Source organism: Megachile rotundata, chromosome 10, assembly GCF_050947335.1.
Source record: "Megachile rotundata isolate GNS110a chromosome 10, iyMegRotu1, whole genome shotgun sequence".
Taxonomy (NCBI): Eukaryota; Metazoa; Arthropoda; class Insecta; order Hymenoptera; family Megachilidae; genus Megachile; species Megachile rotundata.
Window position 1 is genome coordinate 14361287 of NC_134992.1, and position 25010 is coordinate 14386296.

Below are 25010 nucleotides of genomic sequence, written 5' to 3' on the forward strand. Positions count from 1 at the left end.
TCATTACGGTTTATTTTATTTTACATTTTTACAAATACCAGATGGCTGGCAATTTGTACCAGGGACAGTACCCAAACTACAAATCACCAGCATGTTTATTGCACGCAAATCAACAAGACCGTTTTTGAGAGTTAGTTTATTACTTAATACGGCAGTTAGAATATTTTAGATTTTTTGAAGTCCTCAGCGGCCAATTGCCCGTGCCATAAACATGAGTTTCCGAAGGGTCGCCAAATTGACCCTGGTGACCGTCATTCCCGTCAGGTAATCGGCACCCATACCCATCAGAAACTCCATCAAATTTTGTTTAAACATTCACCGTTACGTCTTCCACTTCCACTGATACTTCCTACTTCCTACAAATCGCGTTTCGGACGCAAGGAAGTAGGGATAGGTCAGTGGTGCCTAAATTCAATTGGTCAAGGAAAACGACTGATCAAGCGAAGAGGTGGAAGTACACACTTTTCTTGTACTCAAATAGAGAAGTCGTTAGTTAGTTATACGTTAAAAACTAAAAGAGAAACATCATCTCTTCAACCGGGAAACATTATAATCCCGCGTTTTTCTCAAGTCCGTACAGTTTCATTTTCATTCATAATTAAATAGTTACTTATATTTCACAATCGCAAATCTTGTATATTTCTGTCTACATCAATTACACCCCAAAATATTTCCTACCTCAGTAAAAAGTCGTAGGAATTTTACGAGAAAAACAGACTCATTTAAGTTAAATAGATTCAGTTAATTATATAATTATGCACATTTTCATTTTGGAACATAAGAGTACCTTAACCTACAATTTTCAGTTGCGTCACACCTAGCTTATAAGCTAGTAGTAAATTATTGTTATTATGTTAAGACAACTAACGAAAGTTAGAACGTAAGAATATTTTGCCTTTAGCAATCCTTGATTACACAGATTATAGTCAGAATTGAACCCAATGTTCAATTGCAGTGAAGATCCAATTTTAATTTGTCACACATGAACCTTAATCTGCGTCCCAAGTGATATCGTACATCAAGAGTAATTTTTCAAACTTGCTATAGAAAACAATACGAAAATGCATGAAAATTCCCAGTCGATGCAGTTAAAATCACAAACCAAAGCTTCCAAATCAAAGTAAACGATTGGTCGCGTCACCGAGAGTCCATTACCAGCGTAACATCGATTCGATCCCAGGCGAGTTCACCCCCGGCAATTACAAGCCATTTCGCGCGAACTAACTTCCTCGAACGCAGGCCGTGAAAGCGTTTCTAGCCGAGCCGAAATGAGACGATCAAAACGAATTGCGTAGGTTCGGGTTCCGGTTCCGGAAGCAGCGGCTGCGCGTCCAGCACCCTTGGCACGCTACCCCTTAATCGCTGCTACTCTTCGCTCCCGCGGGGCGCTTTGGCAGCCTATGGCAGTTTAACGAGGCCCGCAACCCTGCCGCGGCTTCCTTTGGGGCTTGGCCTTGGTCCTGCACCCGCCACCGGAAACGGACCACTTCCGCAGAACGACAGAGACAGGGACAGCAACGGAAGCAGCAAGAGGAACAGCGACAGCGTACTGTGTCATCGTCTGCCGCTACTGCACCCGCTACCCACTTGTGACGTCACCAGCCATCAGGGCACTGGTTTTCACGAGATCTTCAACGCCATCAGGTGAGATTTGCATCCCCTTTTTGTAGCCACAATTTTGTAATTTTTTACCTTTACATATTTTAGGACCATTGCATATTTTAACATTTAAAATTTTATTTTATATATCTTCGAATTATGTTTTCATTTATTAATTACAGCTCTTATAAGTTTTATGTATCTTCGAGTTATGTTTCCATTTACAAGGTACTACTCTTATAAGTTCTTGAGAAGTCTCACTTGGCTAAATTCGTATACTTCCGTAAAATAATTTAGGTTCATTAAACTGACGTTGAACGTCTTGTTTCTCAAGTATTCAATTACGCGAGGGTGAAAAGGAAAGGGTAACGAGAAAACGGTTAAGGGAAATTATTTAATATTCGACGCGAGGAAAATGAAAAGAAACGAGGAGATTTGCAACTTTCATTTACGGTTACGTAAATCTGTCAGCGGCACCGGTTCTGTGTCGAGCAACTTCTAAACCGTAGGCCGCGATTCCGAGTTTCCCCGCGAAGTTTCCAAGATTCGGGTTCCCGAACACCGCTGTTAAATGAGTTATGGAAATTAAGGAGACGAACGAGCGTGGCCATTCGGGAAATTATACGAACTTCCGTCGGCAAGTTCCGCAAAGGGTGCTCTCACCCTCGAGAGTTATGCGAGGGTGGGTTATGCTGTTTTCGCAAAGTCGACGCATTTTCTCTGCTTTGGAAAACAGAGTATTTTTAATCGGCTCGAGGGTGAGGCACTTAAAGCTTCTGCCTGCTATTGCTGATAGGAAAAAATCAGGCTTGAAATGAATTATTTTTATGAGATGATCAAAATCTTGGTATCAGATCATTTTTGTTTGATGCTTATATAAATGACACTTTGTCTGATGCTTATATAAATGATGCTTTGTCTGATGCTTATATAAATGATGCTTTGTCTGATGCTTATATATAAATGATGCTTTGTCTGATGCTTATATAAATGATGCTTTGTCTGATGCTTATACATAAATGATACTTCGTCTGATGCTTACATATAATAATTTTTCTAACAGTCATAGTAGTCAAGTTACTCTGGTGACTGGTTTAACCCCTTGCAGTATGATTTCTTTGTCAAGTGCCTCAATCAGAACTAACCACAGCTACAATATTAAAACAGACAGTAAAAGTTGAAATATTATGTCTGTGACTATGAAAATAACTAATCTTGAACTCCAAATTGAAGGCTATTAAAAATTCGAGAAAAATTGATCATAACTTAAGGGGTTAAAGTGCCTCACCATGTACAGTTGACGTGTTGAAATTTTTACGGGAGTTACAATTAGATGTCCGTTAAATAAAAAGAAAATTCGACGAAACAAGGCGAAACGGTGTTGCAGTAAAAAGGAATCGCAGGAACAGTGTAATTCGACTCGCAGCCATTTGTTCGGAGTCGCGTTGATGAAAAGGCGGCAAGAAAGAAAGCACTTCGCTCTTTATGAATCCGTTTACGAGCGCCGGCCTTCGCGTGACACACGGCGAAAACGGAAGTCGAGGCCGGCTGCGTAGTTCAACCCTTTTGTTTCCTCGTTTACGAACGGGCCTTGGCACGTCAACCCTTAAACGCGAAAAATACGTTCCGCCATATATACATTCGCTTTGTTCCTGCTCTTTGTCCCGTTGGCTTTTCAACGGAATCCGTAACGGCCTGTTGCCAGCCCCGATGAAGGCTAGTTTCGAAACTCTCCTACGTTTTTAGCGTTCCTGCCCTCATTAGACTCGTTCAAATTTAAACTGTAACATTGTTCGCGTTTTATCTCGTTTCTGATTTTCCTAAACGATGCCGAACTAATTCTAACTGCTTCGAATGTTATTTGCTCTGTGTTCATACACAGATCTTTGCATATCTTCAAAATTATCGAAAAAATTCGTAAATGTAGTTTATTCTTGTGTGACAATTTATTTTTTTAAATGACTCACTGTTTGCTGCAATTTTCTATTTTATTATTGTACTATCAGTGAGAACTAAGAAGATTAAAATGTGTCACTTTTTCATCGAGTATAAAACCTTGATATCTGTACCAGGGGTAAAAGCATAAAATTGCAAGGAATAAATAAAAAAGTGCACTTTTCTTCGCGGAGACAAATCCGTGACAAATGCGTGAGAATACTATGCGTGGAATTACGGTGCGTGAAAATACTACGCGTGGAATTATGGCGCGTGACAATGCCACGCGTGGAATTACGGTGCGTGAGAATACCACGCATGGAATTATGGCGCGTGACAATGCCACGCGTGGAATTACGGTGCGTGAGAATACCACGCGTGGAATTATAGTGCGTGAGAATACTACGCGTGGAATTATGGCGCGTGACAATGCCACGCGTGGAATTACGGTGCGTGAGAATACCACGCGTGGAATTATGGCGCGTGACAATGCCACGCGTGGAATTATAGTGCGTGACAATGCCACGCGTGGAACTACGGTGCGTGAGAATACTACGCGTGGAATTATGGCGCGTGACAATGCCACGCGTGGAATTATGGTGCGTGACAATGCCACGCGTGGAATTATGGTGCGTGACAATGCCACGCGTGGAATTACGGTGCGTGAGAATACTACGCGTGGAATTATGACGCGTGACAATGCCACGCGTGGAATTATAGTGCGTGACAATGCCACGCGTGGAATTACGGTGCGTGAGAATACCACGCGTGGAATTATGGCGCGTGACAATGCCACGCGTGGAATTATAGTGCGTGACAATGCCACGCGTGGAATTACGGTGCGTGAGAATACTTCGCGTGGAATTATGGCGCGTGACAATGCCACGCGTGGAATTACGGTGCGTGAGAATACTACGCGTGGAATTATGGCGCGTGACAATGTCACGCGTGGAATTATGGCGCGTGACAATGCCACGCGTGGAATTATAGTGCGTGCCAATTCCACGCGTGGAATTAACGCGTGGCAATATAATTGGCAATAAAAAAGTGCACTTTTCTTCCCAGAAACAAATCTGATAATTTTCCCCGGTCCTCGAATGACGCATTACATGAAATCCCAGCGTCTCCGCGATTTACAAGCGCACATTTTACGGAACAAAGAGCAGAAAGAGAAATCATTCGAAAAGACTCGGTATCTGAAATACGTCGCATGACCCGTGATCCATTGGCTCTCGTATTGCCGTTTGTTTTCGAGCCTTTCCTCGCGGGAAGAACGATATACGAGTAGAATCGAGAGAGAGCGATATACGCGCTTTGATTTAGAGTATCAGTTTTATTGGCCGAGTGGCTTATCCGCCGCGAGCGTTTCGAATAAAATGTTTATTCTCGCTCGCGATTCGTAGCACGTTACGTTCGCGAGCTATATTTTTACCGTTAGATACGTCGGGACCACTCGAGCGGATTTACTCGTGCCTGGATGCCATTAAAGGAGCGCCATTAACTGTATGCCCGGCTAACCAACCGCTAATAGTCGAGTAAATATCGTGCGAGAAGTAGATAACGTTAAATCCAGACGATCGAGCTCCTCGGCCCTATTAAACGCAGGCTACATACGTGGAATCCTTAACGCGCTTGTCTAAGTCGAACGAGACTGTTATCGCCAGAGAAATTGAAAGTATTTGCAGTGGTTCGATTACATCGAATCTAATTGCGATAGAAGCTGCGTGAATATTTCAGTATCTAGCGCGCGTTTTCAGAGCGTAGTATCTCGATACGGAAATAATGAAATTTCTGTTCGGACGATATTTCAGTTTTTCGTCGAAAGTAACGAGACAGATTCGAACGAAATACGGGCGTCGAAAGAGCGCTGATCCGAATAGGAAGTTTTTAATTGTACTTGTTAATCAGGCACAGCTTCGCCAGGCGGATTACACGGGCACGTTAATGACTGATCTGATTTGCCAGGAAATTGTTCAATTTACAAGCGACCAGCCCGAATAATCGACTTTGCGGAATCGATTCTGGTTAAACACAGCTCGCGTTATTTCGCGATTCCCGAACGTAATTACATTTATTTCGAGACCGATTTTTATAACTGTTTTAATTTCCTCGGCCAACTTTTCCTTTTCACCGTTCGAACCGGGCTTTAATTAAAAGTCTATCCGTTCGATTAATAAAGAAATTACCCTGTCGATCGTTGGGAAATCGTGTAATCGTCTATGTTGGTTTGTCAATTTCTTTGATTAAAATCGACCGACTTGCGGAAGACGGAGCGTTCATAAAATGCTAATTAAAATCGGGAAATTGAGTCTTATTATTTGCCGTCACGAAATCTATCGCGCAAAGAATTGTGAATCCGCTAAATTAACAGGAATGGTAAATCGATGTTTATTCGGTTACGGTGGCTCGTTTGGATAACGAAAACTCTTGGTATCCTATTTATTGGCAAATTTTCCGCGTGTCGAGTGAGTTTCGATATCGAGAGAGGATTTCGCAAGCTCTTCAATTATCGATACCGATGCATTCGATAAATCAAACTCGAATGTATCTCGTTAGAATTCGAACCTCTTGCGCGATTTCATCACGAGCCAATGTCGAGGATCTCCCTTCGTTCGCGTCTCAATCCTCCATCTTTTCAATAATAGATCCACATATGGCACATCTCGTATCCGATTCCGAAAACATTTTCAAGTCGGAAATTCAAATTTGGCTAAACCTTTTCTCTCAATACGGATTTTTCCAACTTTTCTAACTTCTTATTTTTCTTTTTCCTCTACGTATTTCCCTTTTAACTAGTTTTGCTTTCTAAAAGTTCAAATTCCGTGGGAAATTGAAAAACATTCGAACACTGTTTCACGAGACTGCAGATAAGATAAAAATCTACTCCTTTATTTTTACTTGATTTTTTGGTATTCGTTCTAACGTCACTTAAACCTTCTTTTCGTTTGATATTTAATTATAATTTTATTACTTTGTATTATACTATTATATCATCAAGTAATTATTATTGTATTATTGTACAATTGTATCAATTATAATTGCATTATACAATTGTGTAACAATTATATAATAATACATTCGTATCAATTATATCATCAATTAATTAATATTATATTATTGTACAATTATATCAATTATAATTTTATTGTACAATTGTGTAACAATTATATAATAATACATTTGTATCAATTATATAAATTATTAATATAGTCATTATATCAATCAATCAATTATATCAATTATAATTGTATTATACAATTGTATAACAATTATACAATTATACAGTTGTATCAATTATATCAATCATTTATATAATCATTATATCAATCAATCAATTATATCAATTATAATTGTATTATACAATTGTGTAACAATTATACAATTATACATTTGTATCAATTATATCAATCATTGATATAGTCATTATATCAATCAATCAACTATATCAATTATAATTGTATTATACAATTGTGTCAATTATATCAATCATTTATATAATCATTATATCAATCAATCAACTATATCAATTATAATTGTATTATACAATTGTGTCAATTATATCAATCATTTATATAATCATTATATCAATCAATCAACTATATCAATTATAATTGTATTATACAATTGTATCAATTATGTCAATCATTTATATAATCATTATATCAATCAATCAATTATATCAATTATAATTGTATTATACAATTGTATCAATTATGCCAATCATTTATATAATCATTATATTAATCAATCAACTATATCAATTATAATTGTATTACACAATTGTATCAATTATGTCAATAATTTATATAATCATTATATTAATCAATCAACTATATCAATTATAATTGTATTATACAATTGTATCAATTGTATCAATCATTTATATAATCATTATACCAATCAATTAATTATAATTGATGTTCCATATCATATAAGATTTGTACTCGAATTTTTGCACCAATTCGTTTAAAAAAAAAAAAAATGAAAGTGGGACGTCAACATTGACCGACTGCAAATTGCATGACCATCCAACTAATCGATGGCGGTTTGCATCGATGCCTCAGAGAACCAAACTGCAAGCTGAGGTCCCTGAACGTGTCCAAGTGTTTGCTCGGCGGATTGGATGCGGGTTGCTTGGGCGAAACCATCCGAAGGGCACGTAATTTGGATGCTCTGAGGGCTGCCGGTGCATCGAGGCCAGCGGACGTGATGCCACTTGTCCTTGCACTGACGGAAGCTCCGTGTCTTCAACTTCTGGATCTCGCTAGTCCGCGACTGGCTCTCGACGATCATCCTTCCAGATTGTTGTGTCACGCGCTTGCCAGGAACACCACTCTGAAGTTACTCAGCCTCGAAGGATGGACGTTTAGAATAGAGGTGAGTTACAATATCCTGTTTCGCTATATGTACTCTTCTTAAATTTTTAAACTCTTTTCACGTGTTGTGAATTTTGTTAAATCGATTACTTATGGAAGAAGCAGCGAGAGGTACATTCGAGGACTCTTTATATTGAAACAGTGATGAAGTTGTAGGATAAAGTTGAAGGATAAAGTTGTAGGATAAAGTTGTAGGATAAAATTGAAGGATGAAGTTGTAGGATAAAGTTGAAGAATAAAGTTGAAGGATGAAGTTGAAGGATAAAGTTGAAGGATGAATTTGAAGGATAAAGTTGAAAGATAAAGTTGTAGGATGAAGTTGAAGGATAAAGTTGAAGGATGAAGTTGAAGGATGAAGTTGAAAGATAAAGTTGAAGGATAAAGTTGTAGGATAAAGTTGAAGGATGAAGTTGAAGGATAAAGTTGAAGGATAAAGTTGAAGGATGAAGTTGAAGGATAAAGTTGAAGAATAAAGTTGAAGGATAACGTTGAAAGATAAAGTTGAAGGATAAAGTTGAAGGATGAAGTTGAAGGATAAAGTTGAAGGATGAATTTGAAGGATAAAGTTGAAAGATAAAGTTGAAGGATAAAGTTGAAAGATAAAGTTGAAGAATGAATTTGAAGGATAAAGTTGAAAGATAAAGTTGTAGGATAAAGTTGAAGGATGAAGCTGATAGACTTTTAAGTGTCCCTAATAATGTTTGTCACAGTGTCTGACTACTAACTTCAATTTTTACTGTGACAGTATCTTCCTGTACGAAAAGCCAGGTAAACTAAAGTCCACCTTGATTCTCCTTTTTCCGGAATCGATTTTTGCACAAACTCTTGTTCTACTTTACTCGAAAAGACATTATCGAGTTTGTCTCTGCAGTACAATATTAATCTCGTACGAGATCTGAACAAACTTCTATTGTTTAATAATAAGAAACGTGGAAAAAGTATGAAGTTGATGATAGAGAAAATATGAGATTGAATAATGCAGGAAGAATAGCAGTCGGTAAACGAGTGAAGCATCCAGGCGGAACGCTGACAAGTTGGCCGGCGATTCGAGGCTGGAATTTACATTCCGAATTCGGAGCAAGGTTCTAACGAGTCGGCACTTAAGTTAACCGTGACGGTATATAGGAACGGCAGGCGTTTTCTCGTCCGCCGTTGAAAATTTCATCCTCGAGGTTGCTTTTGTATTCCGTGTTAATGACAGGAACTAGTCGCGTCCATCAAGCTGCCGCGCACAACCGAATATGCAGCCGTGTGCGCGCTCGTTTGCCAAGTGGATTTCGCGTTGGCCATTGTAGAACGAATGGAAAACGATAAACTAATAAAGCTGCGGGGATTCGATTGTTGGCCGGCCTGCAGCGAACATACGTCGATTTTGTAGAGCCGAACGTTTTCAATGTTTTCTGCTTCACGGTTTCAAACAGGCCGATCAGCTTTCGTTTCTCTGTTATCGATCCCACCCTCCAAGCTGTAATCGGTCGAATAAAAGAACTCTCTCCCTCTGGCAACGAGTTACCGATGTTTCGGATTCAGAGAGCTTTTCTATGGATCGAACTTTTCAGACATTGTGTATCGAGACGACTACTTGGAATTCTCTACCACAATGTTGTCGAGACGTTCTGCAACTTCGCTGCAGTTGCCCTCGAGCACTTACGAAATTGTACGAAGGGTTGAATTTTTACTTAACCTCGATGATTTTGCAAACATTTCCTAATCGTTCTTAACTTTCTCAAACTCTGTCCTTTCAAAATTATTTCGACAAGAGTTATTTTAGAATTCGCGACGTTAATAAATACGGGGAGACGAATATAGCTTGCGGGCTTAATTAGCGCTCTGCTAATTAGCGAGCAGTTACAGTTTCGATGTGCTTTGATCGTCTGAAATGACGGCATGAATAATACAGAACGATCCGTTTTATCGCATTCACCGCAAACATCGACGTTTGGTCAGTGACCCACAGGATGACACAATCGAATGTGATTTGTTTTCTTGACGTTTTACGAAACCGAACGGATACCCAAATAATTGCCGACTTAGGAAAAAATATGAAAGCTATCGGTGATACGTATAAATCTTTGAGACGTGTTCGTACAAATCCGTTTATTCAATCGAATGCTTTACCAAACATCGTTTATATCGTTTAAATCGGTATGTCTGACCGCGCGCTGATTTGTACCACTAGTCTTCGTGAACTTTCGGCTTTGATAGAGAACGCGGAATCGACTATGCACGCCGAAAATCAAATTCAGCTGGTTAGCGAAGCGAACGAGAGGGATTTATATCATAAAAATTCTCTTTGTAGGAATTATCCGATTGCTGGCTGACCAGTGCGTTCCTTCTCTACTGACTGACCGCTAAAGCTTGTTTCCACTGGCGATTCGTGAATTGAACACATTTATTCCGTTTTTATTCTAACTCCCGTTATAAAATATCATCCGCTATTCCATTTGTTTTCACAGGAAAAAAATAGAGTACTATTATATCTTCAATTGCTTTTTCATATTTCCATTGTAGTTTACGGTCCGCAATTTCAAATTTTAAATTATATGACCAAATTAATAAGTTCAAAAAATTTTAAATTACATTTCTAGAATTTCACATTTCTAAACTATAGAATTACAGCACGTGAAAATAAAGCATGTTGGGTTATAACACGTAGAATTGAAACGCGTAGAAATGCAGTGCGTTGAATTACAGCGCGTGGAAATACAGTACGTCGAACTACAGCGCGTGGAATTATGATGCGTGACAATGCCACGCGTGGAATTACGCTGCGTGAGTATACTACGCGTGGAATTACGCTGCGTGAGAATACTACGCGTGGAATTACGGTACGTGACAATACCACGTGTGGAGTTATTGTGCGTGATACTACCACGCTTGGAATTATGGTGCGTGGAAACTCCACGTATGGAATTACGATGCGTGACAATACCACGCGTGGAATTACAGCGCGTGACACTACCACGCTTGGAATTATGATGCGTGGAAACTCCACGCGTGAAATTATGATGCGTGACAACACCACGCGTGGAATTACGGTGCGTGACAATACCACGCATGGAATTACAGTGCGTGACACTACCACGCGTGGAATTACAGCGTGTGACACTACCACGCTTGGAATTATGGTGCGTGGAAACTCCACGTGTGGAATTACGATGCGTGACAATACCACGCGTGGAATTACAGCGCGTGACACTACCACGCTTGGAATTATGATGCGTGGAAACTCCACGCGTGAAATTATGATGCGTGACAACACCACGCGTGGAATTACGGTGCGTGAGAATACCACGCGTGGAATTACGGTACGTTAATTCTTCACTACTACATGATACCGAATTTTTATGGAATGTGTAAGGATAGAAAAGCAAGTAGACACGTCTGGTATTCTCATGGAAATTTTCAGCGATTCCCATAGATGTTGGTCAGGACCGCGGAGAAGAATGTTCGAGTATCGGGGCTTGCTGCAGAATGGGGTGTACGTAATTTATCGCAGACAATATTACCAGCGACGTTGAACGGCCTGGAAAACCTTCTGGCCCTGTCCGACAAGTATTTTATGGCTGCTAAAAATCGTATATTTTCGACTTTGCGTCGAAGAAAAAATGAAGCCGCGTAAGAGAAACATATCGAGTTTAATTTGAAACGATGAAGGAAGAAAATTATCTACAAGATAGGAATCAAAGCGTCAGATTCAGAATTTAACTTTTAATATCCTTAACAAACTATTTTCTACTTGAACTCGATTTATCGGGTCACGCGAATAGAATAATCGAAGAAGCTGTTTCGTAGTCGACGTAAGAAAACTCGACCTCGTTAAATTCTCGATTAACATAAATTTGATTAGCCTGAGGGGGTGAATTGTTTGACGGCGAGCTTATAAATCACCCAAGATGTTTTGCATTCGAACAAGGTAGATAATAAATAAGGAGCTCTTTGAGGAAGCGTTCTCGGGTAATAGCCTGCGCTCGTTATATTCTCTCGCAATGATCGATTCATTCGTTTAATGCTCCTCCTTTATTCTATTTCCGGACAAATATGTATTTGTCGCTACGTTGTTTTTTCTATGATTTACAGCTTCGGAAAAATAACTCGTGGCTTGATTCATTATATTTTACTCTTTGGACTATTATAACGAAGCGACGCACCGGGTGCGTCATGTATGTGTTCTTATTAATACCCCTCAATTATATTACCACGCATTAATTCCACGCGTGGCATTGTCACGCGCCATAATTCCATGCGTAGTATTCTCACGCACCGTAATTCCATGCGTGGTATTCTTACGCACCGTAATTCCACGCGTGGTATTGTCACGCATCATAATTCCACGCGCTGTAGTTCGACGTACTGTATTTCCACGCGTGGTATTGTCACGCACCGTAATCCCACGCGTAGTATTCTCACGCACCGTAATTCCATGCGTGGTATTCTTACGCACCGTAATTCCACGCGTGGTATTGTCACGCATCATAATTCCACGCGTGGAGCTTCCACGCACCGTAATTCCACGCGTGGTATTCTCACGCACCGTAATTACACGCGTGATGTTCTCACGCACCGTAATTCCACGCGTGGCATTTTCACGCGCCATAATTCCACGCGTAGTATTCTCGCGCACCGTAATTCTATGCCTGGTATTCTTACGCATCATAATTCCACGCGCTGTAGTTCGACGTACTGTATTTCCACGCGTTGTAATTCAACACACTGCACTTCTACGCATTTCAGTTCTACGCGTTGTAATCCAACGCGCTGTATTTCCACGTGCTGTAATATAATTATACGTACAATTATCCAATTATATATACAGTCAATGATTGATACCAAATAAATATTGCAGCTGCGTAAATTTTTGTTCATTTCAAATAAAGAAATATTAAGAACTATGAATCTTCAGATTATTTTCAATGTCGTGCGTAGTTGAACGTTCGAGCCTAATTCGTGTTTTCGCAGGATTCCAAGCATTTTCTTTGTTAGCAGTAAAAAATAGCGGGGATTTATTAGACAAGCTAATAGCTTTTGTCGACGGCAGGAGGCCAAGAGTTAGGAGATCGCCAACTTGCTGGCAGATTTAAGTAAATTGGATCACACGAACGAAGGAGGAAAAGCTCGCTCTCGGGAGCATTTTTAATAATGGAAAATCCATTTGGCCATGTCGTCACCTATATATCTTGTTTGCCCGCTACTGTCTACCGTCTCTGTTCAATATCATACTTTATTTCGCGGCCGGATCTCCTCGCGCCGATGACGCTTCTGCTTTTAAATAAATCAGATTCTTCGAGCACGTCGGAACGAGTAAAGCGTTCAAACTCGTTCCAGTGTGTACAAGTTTTTTCTTTTTTCCCGTGCGAAAGAAAGAAAAGACTCTCGACGCGATCACTCTCTTTAATTGATTCCACTTTTTGTTTCTTGATTTACGGAGAGCAACCACGCGACTGCCATTGTTTCATTCGTTCCTCGTCGAGCACGAGTTTTCAACGGTAAGCTGCTTTGCTGAATTTGAATGAATAAATGTGCTCGCAAGGTGTCATGAATAATGGAACTACGAATTTGTGTATAAATCTCTGTTCCGATGACTTCTTCCATCGAGCGTTGTTCATAATGAAAAGAACGAGAACAAACCCTTGTTTTGAATCAATTTCGAGGTTGGTTCTATCGCCGAGTTAAGCTTCGTGCAAAGATTAATTCGAGGTAAAAAAATGAAGAAGAAAAGGGGCGAAGAGGAAAATCGATATCGAGGAATGCATGTGGAATCTGGTAAGGGAAGACTTCTCTCGTTACATCTTCGAGGTTTCGACCAAGTTGCGAACCACAATGGGATCAGTAAAACGATGGTATCCAGTAGTGGCAGTAACTCTTTGGATGGTAAAAAGAATCGTTCGAAAACTCTGCGGTTTCCTGTCTGTCACTCCGACGAACTCTCCCGTGAAATTTCGGAATTTTAACACCCTGCATCTTGAGATTTCAGTGCTTTTTCTGTTCGTGGATTTTTATGCTCGCAAATTGACCCAGAAGTCCTGCATTTTATGACAGGATTAAGAATTATTTAACTTAAACGATTAGTATGAACGTTATAAAATTACTTTGAGAACTTTTTAATCGAAAATAAAAGAAATTTTAATGAACTTCGTTTCGTTTTTTAAACACTTCGCATAAATTGAAAGCCCGAACTCTAATCTCTAAGGCCATTGTTGGCGATGAGCCATTATATCTATCAAGATTCTGGTAGTCGAGCAGAGAAAAAAGGACCGAAAACCGACAGAGAAGAAGGAGAACACGGCCGAGGAATAATCCTATCAGGTATCGTTGGATTATCCTCAAAGTGGTTAATTAATTACCGGTAATATCCAAGCTAGAGAACTAGAAGAAGATAAAGAACAAACGACACGAGGATTATTTATATCCCTCACTAATTTAACCCTCGGATGACGGAGCTGAGCCTCTGCTAACACCGTGCATAATTCATACTTTAAATTAAATTTCAAATTCGTTTGCATTCTGTACTTTTTATACCCTGTACAAATATTACCTTTGCAAAACCTACTGCGATCTTTGCTTTTTATTTCCGTCAGTGACGTTTGCCAATTGGTCGGATGAGTTACTCATATTCCATGCGTTGTATTGTCACGCATTGTAAATCCACGCGTGGCATTGTCACGCACCGTAATTCCACGCGTAGTATTGTCACGTACCGTTTTTCCACGCGTGGTGTTGTCACGCGGCGTAATTCCACGCATGGTAGTGTCACGCACTGTAATTCCATGCGTGGCATTGTCACGCACCGTAATTCCACGCGTAGTATTCTCAGGTACCGTTTTTCCACGCGTGGTGTTGTCACGCACCGTAATTCCACGCGTAGAGTTTCCACGCACCGTAATTCCACGCATGGTAATGTCACGCACCGTAATTCCACGCATGGTAGTGTCACGCACTGTAATTCCACGCATGGTAGTGTCACGCACTGTAAATCCACGCGTGGCATTGTCACGCACCGTAATTCCACGCGTAGTATTCTCACGTACCGTTTTTCCACGCGTGGTGTTGTCACGCACCGTAATTCCACGCGTGGAGTTTCCACACACCGTAATTCCACGCATGGTAGTGTCACGCACTGTAATTCCATGCGTGGTATTGTCACGCACCGTAATTCCACGCGTGGAGTTTCCACGCACCGTAATTCCACGCATGGTAGTGTCACGCACTGTAATTCCATGCGTGGCATTGTCACGCACCGTAATTCCACGCGTAGTATTCTCACGTACCGTTTTTCCACGCGTGGTGTTGTCACGCACCGTAATTCCACGCATAGTAGTGTCACGCACTGTAATTCCATGCGTGGCATTGTCACGCACCGTAATTCCACGCGTAGTATTCTCACGTACCGTTTTTCCACGCGTGGTGTTGTCACGCACCGTAATTCCACGCGTGGAGTTTCCACGCACCGTAATTCCACGCATGGTAGTGTCACGCACTGTAATTCCATGCGTGGTATTGTCACGCACCGTAATTCCACACATGGTAGTGTCACGCACTGTAATTCCATGCGTGGTATTGTCACGCACTGTAATTCCACGCGTGGTATTGTCACGTACTATAATTCCATGCGCTGTATTTCCATGCATTACAATTCCACGCGCTGTATTTCCATGCATTACAATTCCACGCGCTGTATTTCCATGCATTACAATTCCACGCGCTGTATTTCCACACACGACAATTCCACGCGCTGTAGTTCGACATACTGTATTGCCAAGCTCTATAATTCCACGTATTATAATTTGACGCACTGTATTTTCTCACGCTGTAGATTGACGCACTGTATTTCCTCACGCTGTAGTTTGACGCAGTGTATTTCCACGCGCGATAATTCCACACTATAATAGCTTGACGCACTCTAATTCAACGCACTCCATTTCTACGTGTTGTAGTTCTACGCGTTGTATTTCCACGCGCTGTAATTCGATGGCATAATTCCACGGGCGTTACTTGAACGCGTTACTCGACGTAACTCGACCTCAACGCGTTGTACTCGAACGTTGCATCAGCACGTTGCATAACTACACGTTGCATCGCCACGTGTTGCATGCCCCCACGTTATATCAGCAAGCGTTACATCGCGTAGTAGCCAACTTACGATTAACAGTATGAAATTTCCTTGTTCCTCGCCGCGATTTCGAGTTTTCGAAGCAGCGTTCACCGGTTGGTCGATAGAGCGACATGCTCGCTTAATCGCATCAGTAACGAGGGTAAACTGTACGAGGGTCTGAACGAGGGGCAACACGGCGGGGGTAACACGAAGGTAGATCCTCGAAAAGCACATAATTCGCAGAATATCCCGGATAAATTGTACAACCGTAAAATCCTAGCGGTGGTACGGTGATATCGCGCTCGGAAACAATGAGGCAGGTCGAGTACGACGGGAGCAGAGAGGGTACGGGCAAATTTCATTTAACGCACGAGGGTGATTATAAACAATGCAGCTCGTTGGAAGCTCTCTGTACCGACTGTCACCTCTCCCTTCCTGCACTCGACCCCTTTCACCAGACTATTATTGTGTGCGGCCTGTCACGAACCTGGACGATTTCCATTTAAAAAGAACCGTACCGTGCCGTGGCTGCCGATTCATTCAATTTATGCGGCCACTCTGCTATTTTTCATCGGTCCAACGATGGAGCCGCTGTACAGGGTGTCCTCCAATTCGATCATCACATTGTCACACACTGTATGAATAGAAATACCTGGTCCTTCAGTGTCGTTCAACATTTTCGACGCTTTTCATATAGGAATTTTTTTATAGAGACGTAACTGTTCGAAATTACGAGTTTCCACATTTTTATTTTGATAATACTAGGGGGTGCAAAACTTGTCAATTTGTAAATAATTATAATTGTAAAAATATTTGTCATGAATTATGATTTGAATGATTGATTCAGAAACTTAGGACTCTTCTTGCAGTTGTATCGTTGGTTTTGTCAGCGAGCGATTAGCAAGAAAAGTTTTAAAGCGCCTCGACAAATAACGGAGGTTCATTAAAGTTGGCAAGAATAGAGGTGCCACCTCCAACGTTCCCAGCCATAATTTTGCCCAATTTTCCCTACATTATTCAAACTAGCCGACGTTCTCGTAAAAACTACCCTCTTAAATCAAACGATCCGCCCGCGAAATAATCTCGCGGGAAAGAAAGCAGGACTTCCGCGAGGTGTTTAAATTCCGCCTTCTCTAAGCGGAAAAGACGATACCGGGTGTCCGCGAATCAAACGAACTACTCTGTGAATAAAAATTAGACAACTTATCGAGTTAACGTAGGTTCATCGAGGTTTCATTAAAAATTTTTAAACGAAGCTTCTTTGAACCGTCTTATTTTTTATTCATAGTGCACGGTCTAGTTTAATCAGTTCGTTTGAATGCACCTTGTATAAGTTGGCGAAGAGGAAAGATCAAAACACGAAACGATAAAAAGCGGACATTTTCTTCGTTGTCTAAAGACGGAATAATTTCGCCAGCTCGAGGAAACTCATTAAAATAGCAAATGACACTTGTTGCGTCGATTATCGACTAAACATTTTTAAACGGGGGTTGTAAATGCAAGAGCTGTATTATTTATTAAATTCAGTGTTCTTGTTCTGTATTGTTCATAGAAATTACCTAGTTTAAATTACCTATGTTGTATTTCCACGCGTGGTATTGTCACGGATCATAATTCCACGCGTGGCATTGTCACGCGTCATAATTCCACGCATGGTATTGTCACGCACCGTAATTCCACGCGTGGTACTCTCATGCACCGTAATTCCACGCGTGGTGTTGTCACGCATTATAATTTCACGCGTGGAGTTACCACGCACCATAATTCCACGCGTGGTATTCTTACGCGCGGTAATTCCACGCATGGTATTGTCACGCACCGTAATTCCACGCGTGGTATTCTCACGCACCGTAATTCCACGCGTGGTGTTGTCACGCATTATAATTCCACGCGTGGTATTCTCACGCACCATAATTCCACGCGTGGTATTCTTACGCGCGGTAATTCCATGCATGGTATTGTCACGCACCGTAATTCCACGCGTGGTATTCTCACGCACCGTAATTCCACGCGTGGTGTTGTCACGCATTATAATTCCACGCGTGGTATTCTCACGCACCGTAATTCCACGCGTGGTGTTGTCACGCATTATAATTCCACGCGTGGTATTCTCACGCACCGTAATTCCACGCGTGGTATTGTCACGCATTATAATTTCACGCGTGGAGTTACCACGCGTGGTAGTGTCACGCGCCGTAATTCCACGCGTGGAATCTGTCTCTGTCTAGTTTATTTAGACAGAGAATAGGATAAAAATAGATAGGATAGAACACTTGTGACTACCTTTACCTCGTGGATACAGAAAAATCCCAACTTTACAAGACACTTTGTAAACGTTAAAGAACAATATTGGTGCAAAACGTCCTTTCCTATTTCCACATAAATCCAATAGTCAAGATTTACTAGGTCTCAGAAGTCGATCCAACGGGTTCGACTTTGACTCGGCGAACGCAATTTTCTGAAGCTTTCCACCGCGCGAAACTCCCGGGAGAGGTTAACTGCACTTTGAAATATTGCATAGGATTCCGTTACCCGCGTCGGTTTTCCTCCGCGTCACCAGGAACCTGAGGTTAAAGTGGAACGAAGCCGTTTAGTTCCGATCGAGGAGGCCTCGAGATCAATTCGAAACTGCACGTCGCGCCACTTAATGACACCCCTTCTCGAAACTGTGTCGTCTAATTAGGTCGCTCTATTTCGAGACGACGCGTTCCGATATCAATCTCCGGCGACGGAAACGAGACAAAAGTCTCTTACGTCGTATCTCCATTTTCTTTTCGTTTCTGCTCATTCGGAACGGTGGTAAATTGGGTTAAACTATTGCCACAAGTATTCACGCTTTGTACTACATCTTCAGATCTCTGGATACATCTCTAGATTTCTACTAAAAATTGTATTTATGGATCTCTAAATTCCTGGATCTTTACATCCCTAAATCCTTACATGTCTACGTCTGCGGATCTCTACATCCCCAGATTCTCACAGGTCTTCAGATCTGAAGATCCCAAGTTCCTGCATCTTCAAATCCCTGTATTGCTACATTTGTCATCCTTATATTCCACAATGACATCCTCTTCATCTCCACATCTCCACAGTACTCCATTCCTTCATCTTTATATCTCCACATCTCTCTACATCTCTATATGTCCACCTACATCTCTACTTTCCCACATCTCCATATCTCCACATTTGTTCATTTGTTCATCTTTACATCTTCATATGTCCACATTGGGCAAAGTCTTCATCTTTACATCTCCACATCTGTACATCTCTACATGTCCACCTACATCTCCACATCACAATTGCACCTATTACCTCCACACATATTATTACGCAATTCTGACATAGAACGAAGTTGATAGAACGAAGTTTTAGATAAAGAAAGAATAACAGTAAAAGCGATTTAGAGATTAGTCACAGCCTGTTAGGTCGACGTTATCGCGGAAGCTTCATCTTCTGTCGCGATGCACGTGATCCTGTAATTTAGGAAGCCATTGTGTTTGTATCACCTCACTTTGTTCCCATCTCATTGCCGGGCCAACGTAATACCACAAGCGATTTCGGCGTCGCGACACGTTTAGGCCAACCGCCTCCACGTTTAACATCGTACCGTGTGTTAATAATGGAGGGAAACCCCAGTGATCAAAGAGACTTTAGCCTAACCCTAGTGGATTTTCCTGAGATCTTCCAAATTCCAACTGTGTTGTGATACGCTTCCGAATTTGTCGAACTTACGTAAATTTGTCTGGCAAAGTGAATGGAAATGGGAAACACGAGCGAATAATCTGCTGAAAGGTTAGACATAGATTTGTTGCATAGGTAGACTTGTTGTAATGTGATTGAATTGTGATGTAACTCAAAATGATACCTAGATAGTTTATTATGGTTTCTTAATTAAATTCTTCTGCAAGATATAACCATAATACCTCTTCAAACCTTTACCATTTCTCATCTTCTTTATCATTTCTACATCTAAATTTTAATATCCATCTAAAGTCTTCCTCGGTCATTCAAAAATTTCTCCCATCCCCATAGTAATATACCAAAAGTCCAGCCAGAGACATCGATTTATAAAAATTTGAACTTGCAGGAATCAGATAGCTTGGCAGTGTTCTCCGAGCTGCTCAGATACACGAGCGTCCGCGAATTAAGCCTTTGCAATGCCCGCTTGCATCTGGCCGTCCATGAAGGTCCTTTGGCAAGATTAGGACGTCGGGACGACGCAGGAGCCGAGCTTCTCAGAGCAGCTCCTCCACCCGCCTGTCCTGCGATTGTGTTCCTCAGACTGGCTGGCTTTCAAGTAAGTAATCCTTTTTTCCGACTGTGTCTGATTCTTTCGAATGAAAGGAAAACCCCTCTCTCTTTAATGCGAGTTTTCTGATTGCGAATTCGATCGAATCTTATCTGAAACTTCAAATCGGTTGGCTGCCGAAGGGATTCATTCAGTTTTGAATTATCTTCATATCTTTAACTATTCACTTAACTGTTCTTGGACACACCTTAATGCAAGAATAATAATCATTTTTTTAATTTAATTAAACACCTCTGTACAGAGTTGTTGTCTCTCGTTCTTGGACACATCTTAATACAAGAATAATAATCATTTTTTTAATTTAATTAAACACCTCTGTACAGAGTTGTTGTCTCTCGTTCTTGGACACATCTTAATACAAGAATAATAATCATTTTTTTAATTTAATTAAACACCTCTGTACAGAGTTGTTGTCTCTCGTTCTTGGACACATCTTAATGCAAGAATAATAATCATTTTTTCAATGTAATTAAACATCGCTGTACAAAGTTGTGTCCTAAACAGAGGACATTAATATTTAATTGACTAAAGTGCATCAGAAGAGTAGTGCGATAAATGAAATCATAAAAATGTCGCAATCTATCTTACGAATAAAAGAGAAACAGCTGTGTAGTATTGTTCTCCAAGATGGCTAATCTCGAACGCACGAATCGAGATAATCGCGGCGACATCGAGCGACTTCTATTCTTGAAATCTTGCCAGCGCACAAAAGTAGATACACGTCTAACGTATCGCGTGTGCAGGCGAACGAAAGGTAACGATCGTGAACGTATCGAGTATCCTGAGGGTCCGGACACGACGTATTCGAGACACTCGAGCTCGTTCGAGCCGGTCGATTCGTAATTTGAGGCCATCGATGATTCGTTCGCGGTCTGCTCGGTGGTCGTCCAAAACCGCGATAGATTATTCGCGTTGGTCAGGAAACTGGTTTCCACCCCGCGTCAACCGACGTTACTGGGTTGGTTACGTTGTAAACTCCGCGAACGATCGATATTACATGCCTCTATTCGTTACGTAAATCGAAGAAAATTAAATGCAACAGTTCCCTGGAATCTATAATGTCCTCTGACGTTCCTTTTATCTTGCAATTTATGCCTCGAATTGATTCACCATTTGTCTTCGTTACGGTGGTCCAAAATGGAAACGAATGTAGTGGAGAACAAAATGGTTTCCAATTTCCTTTGCCCTTCAATGAAGACCTTAACTTATAGGAGTAATTTAATCAAATTGATCTACAAATATTTTGTTAATTTAGAATAGCTTTACAATTTTTCATCTTTGACATCTGCTAAAGTTAAACTTTCTATATTGACAAATTTGACTCCTTAAATATTGTCCTTGCTTTTATCTCCCTGCTTTTGTCCTTCGATATCGTTATAAATTATTTATAACCCCCGCAGTTCCATTTCTCTTCGTCGATGGTCTGTCGATAATGTCCAAAGTGGAAGTAGATAAAGCAGTCGTGAACAGAATGGTCTCCTACAATTTCCTGTTTCCTTCATTCTATTAGCACAATTCATTCTAGATCCCAAAGTTCCCATTCCTCTTCGTCACTGGATGATCTAACGGCTCTGTCGCCTAAATGGAGGCGAACAAAGTAGTCGGGAACAAAATGGTACCATTCAATTTCTTCTTTCCTCCGACTTATCATTACAATTCATTCCAAATGTTTAAAAAGCCCATTTATCTTCGCTCGTTGACTATCCAGCAACTTAGACTGTGAAATGTCCGCAAAAAGTAAGTCAAACCTTTCGAACGAAATGGCTAACTCTGAAATTTTTAATATCGGAAATTCGAATAATTCATCGAGCAGTTTTATCGTCCACAAAAAATCAACGAAGCAATTCAATCGATCGTCTATGATTCTAGGTAACGGTGAACGATCGCCTCGCCCTTCGAGGACCCCTTCTGTTGCCCTTCCTAGCCGGGTTCACCGCCCTCAGCGAGTTGGACCTTTCCCTGGACAAATCCACCATAGGAGGCAACAGCGGCTCTCTATTATTCATCGACGACAAGATTCTCCAACAATTCTTCAGCTGTCTGTCCTCTCACTTCAAGAATCTGCAATCCTTGAGGATCAACTTCTGGCGAGTGACTCTAGAAGACAGCGACAAGACGATGAGACAGATAGCCAAGTACCTGAAGTTGTGCAACCTGAGTTTCCTAAAAGCGAACGGGCTCATAGTGACCGACAGCGCGAAGAAGGTTCAGATGGAGCACGTTTTCGTGCAGACGGTGCTCACCCATCTGCAGTATCTCACCTGGCTGTGTCTGGACGGCGTGGATCTGACGGAGACGCAGGCTTCGAGCATCGGCAAATGCGTGAGGGATCGTTATCCTGGCACCTCGTTGGAGATCAGCGCCAAGGACGTGCACGTGAAATCGGTGAAGGCTCTGGTCGCTGCGGTGGAAGAGGCTGGTAGAGCGGAAGTGGTGTACACGGGCGGAGCTAACTGCAGATTGAAGATCACGAAGCTGCAGAAGAACGGCAAGGGCAAGAAGAAGTGAGGACGGACGGGGAAGCTTCTGGTTGACAAGGACACGGAAGATTTTTTTTAGAGTTGTCTGGTCACGAGGAACGTGGGCCTAGACGAGGAAGATTTGATCTTGAACGAAGGGCCTGATCATTTTGAGGGTTGTTAGTTGACGATCCGGTGAAACGGATGTCAGATGAGACGATGAGCAAACGACTAGCAAAGAGAAACGCGTAGTTTTTAGAGAGGAAACGCGTATATCGTCGATGATTTTAGCCATAAGAGGCATATAGAATAAGATGACTACTTAACGAAGGAAATGCATGGGGAACGAGATGGATGGAACGAAGCCGACACTTTGTGGATTTTCGTCTTACTGTGATTTCCTTTTCGCACTCCTAACGATAGGTAGATCGTAGAGTTTGTTAGAAAAACGCGGAAAGAAGAGATTGTAGGAGAGGTGTTCTTTGTTTTAGAAGAGGTACTATTCTTTCTGGGGGAAAAGATTACGAAAGAGATCTAAGAATAATCGAGACCAAGTCACACGTATTACCGAAAGATATTTAAAGAAAAAGAGGCTGTTGCAACTAGATACGTTCGTTGTTGTTAGATGGACTGTAAAATACGATTCAGAGTAATATATTATTATTATTATTGTCATTATTACGATGATTATTATTATTATTCTTACGATTATTCGTATATCCTCTGATCACGATTATTAAATGTTACGATCGATGATCCAAGAGTGAAATGGCTTTACCGGATGGAGCGGTTTGTTGGAGACTTGAAGAGATTTTATAAATTATATTCTATAGTAGCGGGTAGGAAACGTATCCAGAGAAGAGACGTCGGTTTTCGAATTCTACGGTACATTATAGAGAACGATGGCTATTAATATCCCGAAAGAAAAAATCATACAAAACGGAAAAAAAATTAATAAAATATCTTCGCGAATAAAAAGAACGTGTAACTGCCAAACCGTAACGTAGACTTGAAACACGACTATCGTTTACCGATATCGTATTATCACCAGTTCGTTATTTTATAGAATTAAGCGCGATTCTCATTCGTTATAAAAGCTGCGTCAGCGCAGAAAGCATGAAGAATGCTACACTGCCATGCACTTTGTGAAAACTTTATTTATTACACGTATTTGTACAACTTCATTCTTTGGGATCGACGTAACGCGGAGGATAAAGGTACAGTCGCGTACATAGATGCCTTCTTTTAATTAAGGTACAGTATACGGCAAGTATGAACAGCATACACAAGTATAAACGGTAACTCGGGAAAATTAATTAAAAGCTTACAAACGCACAAACCGATGTGAGCACTATGTGCATCCTTGATGTAGAAGATGATGGAACTTTCCTGTTTGGACAGTTCAGGTGGATCCTCTTTAATGCTTACCATTCCTAGAAGGCCATTGTACCCATACAGTGCCATTTCCACAAGACCCACAATCATTTATCCCTGCAGTCATTCATACTATCCCTGCAGTGTCTTACTATCTCCGTCATATCTCCCCTACAATAGCACCCTCATTATTTCATCCTTACACCCACCATCTTACGATGTCATCTGCACCAGTTTCCTAGTGTAAAGTGGTTCTCCCGCCATCTTTCTGCCAGTAAATGTCTTTCAAACGATGGTGGGAGACTCCCTCAAGAAGGAAGACATCGTTGCCCGCGACTGTACATTTCGCACTTGTGAATCTGCACGAACGTTACCGATATTATCGAACATCGAGGAACGTTATCCGACGTAGCCACTGCCGGTCCTCAAAATAAAGGAACAAAAATAAATTCAACGAACCAGTTTCGATTTTTAATTGAGCTTTAAAAGATAGAGTTCCATGCCCCATTTTTCCCAGGCAAAATGAACTTTTCGATTCGCTTTTCTTTGATCCAGTTGTATTAGAATAGGCAAGCGTTGCCTCGCTAATGCGTTCGCACGGTTTTTCATTTTTGATAGTTTGCTATGTACATAAGATTACATTCGATCGATGCCGTGCAGCAGACGTGGCACGATTTGTTACATTTGCCAGGCCGTTTTACGAAGACACGTTGTGCACGAGGAGGGAACTGAAGCTGACACCACACGAGCGCGAACGTGTTCGGAACCTCTGTCGGTGTGGAATCAGCTTCAACGATTTTATTATAAATATTTATGTATTTATATGTGTATACATATCCTTCAAATAAATGTAATATGTGTTTAAA

General features: G+C 41.1%; 1 protein-coding gene across 9 annotated transcripts in view; it reads left to right on the forward strand.

The window, feature by feature from the left end:
- The window catches only part of LOC100883816 (uncharacterized), a 180263-nt gene extending 155253 nt beyond the window's left edge, over positions 1-25010 (forward strand). For all 9 annotated transcript variants that reach the window (XM_076535986.1, XM_076535981.1, XM_076535985.1 and 6 more), the window contains 4 exons: positions 1296-1644; positions 7599-7911; positions 20090-20299; positions 22181-25010. In XM_076535986.1, coding sequence (XP_076392101.1) covers positions 1296-1644; positions 7599-7911; positions 20090-20299; positions 22181-22819 — 1511 coding nt within the window. In that variant the 3' untranslated portion in view covers positions 22820-25010. The remainder of the gene's footprint in view (positions 1-1295; positions 1645-7598; positions 7912-20089; positions 20300-22180) is intronic.